Source organism: Lepeophtheirus salmonis, unplaced genomic scaffold, assembly GCF_016086655.4.
Source record: "Lepeophtheirus salmonis unplaced genomic scaffold, UVic_Lsal_1.4 unplaced_contig_13522_pilon, whole genome shotgun sequence".
NCBI classification, from domain to species: domain Eukaryota; kingdom Metazoa; phylum Arthropoda; class Copepoda; order Siphonostomatoida; family Caligidae; genus Lepeophtheirus; species Lepeophtheirus salmonis.
Genome location: NW_027290551.1, coordinates 3,943 through 7,357, shown reverse-complemented (window position 1 = coordinate 7,357; position 3,415 = coordinate 3,943). Strand labels below are relative to the sequence as shown.

Here is a 3,415-nt window from a genome sequence, read left to right as displayed (position 1 = left end):
TTGAGTCAACTCAAACTATTCAATGAAAAAACTCCAACACAGCTGCTGTTAAATCCAATATAATATCCAAAAAATACATACCGGTCTACGCTTTGACAGATGAAGTGCTGGGGCTGAAGGTATTTAGAAATCTACGTAGTTCCTGTAAAATACACATGCTCGTTTTTAGCGTTCAAGTCAGTAATAGATGTCTTTGTGTGTTTGTACATTGATTATATGATTACATAATTTTAAATCCTAGGCTCTTCGAATAGAGCCAGCCGAAATCGTATGTAATATATAAATGATATATATTCATCCATCAGCCCAAGCTTTAATAATTTATCAACAGGCGCTCCTCTTAAAAATAAGTATAGACAACAAAAGCCAAAATTACAAAAAATTAATTATATGATTAGTCTGTGTTGCTTGTTGAATAGATAACATTCTAACATTCAAGTTCATTCAGATAAGAAAAAGTAAGATTTCTCTATTTAAACATTGTTTTTTATTTCATATTTCTGGGAAGTATGTCCTTAATATATTTTGTATCTTGTTTTATTTAATACATTTTTTTTTTTGTACATAATTCTAGGATGTATTTTGCATTCATAATATCTGTCTTAGTTATACTTCTCGGATGGTATTACTATAAAACAACGAAGGGTTATGGTAGTTTTAAGGCTAAAGGATTCTCTGAAGAGAAGGCTTCCTTCCCTTTTGGCTCAAAAATGTTCTGGGATTTATATCTGAGACGGAGAAGCTTTAGAGACTATGCGAATTCATACAAACAAAAATATCCCCATGACAAATTCTTTATTGCCTGGGACTTTGGAGTACCCAGAGTTATAGTTTTGGACGTTGAATTAGCAAAAACCATATTAGTTAAAGATTTTGAGTATTTCTCCAACAGAAGACCCTTCCCAAAGTTGTGGGGGGATAAAAATAAGTATTTTGTAAATATGATGTCTGTACTTTCGGATATAGAAAAATGGAAGAGTATTCGAACAATGATGACCCCGGTTTTCACAAGTGGAAAGTTAAAAGCAATGCTCCCATTTAGATCAAGTAAAGTAATCAAATTGAAACGCATTTAATATATATATTCATCAAGGAAATATTTTGATATTAGGCTGCAGACGATATGTTGGATTTTATAGGGAAATTAGATTTAAAAATGATTGACTCAAGGTACATAATTAGTCGATATACTACGGAAAGTATTGCTAAAGCAGGTTTTGGGTGGAAGCAGGCTGCTTCGACACGATTGACGAATCACCGTTTATGAATAATGTTGACATTATAACAAGTAGGAAGGGGAGTAAATGGAGACAAGCATTGGTTTTTGCGTTATTCCTATTTCTTCCAAATTGGTTAGTCAAAATCCTTCCAATTTCTTTCTTGGACCCAAAAAGTCAGGACTTCTTCATAAAAATGATCGAAGGCTCAATTGAGCATCGTAAAAAGTAATGTTACTCGTGGAGATTTTGTCGATCTCTTGATACAAGAATATAATAAAATTGAAAGTAAAGGACAAGAAAATGGCGATGAAGAGGAAATAACGCAATTTGACAAGGATGCTAAAATTCAAAAAATGAACTTAAAGGCATTAGATAAAGAAGAGTTAGAGACTTTGTTGATTGCAAACGTATTTATACTCTTGTTTGCTGGTTTTGAAACGACTTCATCAATGATGACTGCAATGCTCGTCTATTTGGCCAACTATCCAGAAGTGCAAGAAAAACTCTTTGAAGAAATTTTTGATACCATACAGAATAATACAAATCAAAATGGAATCTTAAGTTATAATGAAATTATGGGAATGAAGTATTTAGACATGTTTGTCCACGAAGTTCTTCGTCATTTTCCATTCCTCACTTTGGAGAGATCTTGCACAAAACCTTATCGTATACCAGGCACAAACATGGACATTGATACAGGTACATCCAGTAGAGTGTATTTTAAAATGTTCCATTTTGGATAAATATTTCTTCTCCTGCACCCTGAAAGCAACTTTCAGACCTTTTTTGGAGTGTTACACGCCAATTTAACTTGAAAATAGGGGTATTTTTGTGTCCGAATTGGCAAAAATTAATTCACAGTTTCCTTGTTCCATCAAACATAGCATATCATGATTTAACCCCACTTGAATTAATAGTAGTTGTTGATCAAAAAGGGGGAACGTTATTTTTGATACAGCAAGGAATTTGGAAATGATTCAGCTCATCTTCGACCCCTTAAAATATTAAACACAAGGTGCACAATATTTTTTACGTATTAACCAAATAATAAAAAATATATACCTACTGTAGACTACTTATTTCCTTTTCCCTTCAATTGTGCAGAAACATTATTCATCTTTCCAAACGATGCCTTTAGTTTGAATGGAGAGCATTTTGAGGAACCTACAAAATTCAATCCAAATAACTTTGAGGATGAAAAAAAGAGAGAGAAGTGTCTATAGCTTTATGGCTTTTGGCCATGGACCAAGGAATTGTATTGGGATGAGGTTTGCACTTCTTCAAATCAAAACATGCATTTACCGGTAAATACATTATTAATAGTAGAATAAATGTAACTTTGAATTTGCTTATAATTTTTTTTTAATGTAATCATGACTAATGTTTAATTATAATTTTATTTTTCAGACTCTTCATAGTTACAAAATATTGCCTAATGAAAAGACTGTTGATGAAATTGTAGTTGCTCCAACTGAAATGAATCCTGATATAAAAGGAGGAGCATGGGTTAAATTTGAAAAAGAATTAATTGAAAGGAAGGGCTTTTCATTTTACATATTATCTATTTATTATTTATAATTATTCCATGTCTTGCCGGAATATAAAAATAAAAAAAAAAAGGAACGTGGTAATCCTGACAATTTGAAAATTTTTCGATGGGGAGAAGCTGTGTGGTCATTGTGTTCTATTAAATACACTGCAATCAGCCTTGAGAGGTATTAATCATCTTGAAAATCGTGTGTTTAATGTGCATGTTAAAAAAAAAGGAAAATCAAACTGATAATCTTGATCATTTTAAGAATGTTTTGGAGGAGATCCCCTAGAAGCAGATGGGAGAATGAAATAAATAAGGACAGAAGGCAGAAATTACTCCAATGTCGACTCCCACTTCTACTCTTCCTAGTCTTAGTCCAACAAGGACTTACAATAATAACTCGGCAACAAATCCTAAGGTTATGAGCCTTTATAAGCACACGAGAATGGTCAACTAGGTTTTGAATCTATTGAGGAAAGGAAGTTCACTGCTCAGAATTAAATAATAAAGAGAACTAGAAATAAAGAAAATTCATTCTTCAGACTACCAGTTCAGTCAATAGGCTAAAACTCATAATTTATATCACTAAATATAGGTAATTAACCTGGAGCGAAGGCTCAAGCTCACCCACTACAATTGGAGAAGAACCTAGAAATGACTA

General features: G+C 32.6%; 1 protein-coding gene across 1 annotated transcript; it reads left to right on the top strand.

Annotated features, from left to right (window-relative positions):
* Positions 1 to 303: 303 nt before the first annotated feature.
* Positions 304 to 3,179, top strand: LOC121130894 (probable cytochrome P450 9f2). Its single transcript, XM_040726538.2, is given in 9 exon segments — positions 304 to 458; positions 575 to 1,052; positions 1,112 to 1,220; positions 1,223 to 1,445; positions 1,447 to 1,919; positions 2,325 to 2,415; positions 2,417 to 2,524; positions 2,627 to 2,935; positions 3,020 to 3,179. Coding segments are annotated over 7 exon segments (1,653 nt in total). The 5' UTR covers positions 304 to 458; position 575; the 3' UTR covers positions 2,799 to 2,935; positions 3,020 to 3,179.
* Positions 3,180 to 3,415: the final 236 nt, after the last annotated feature.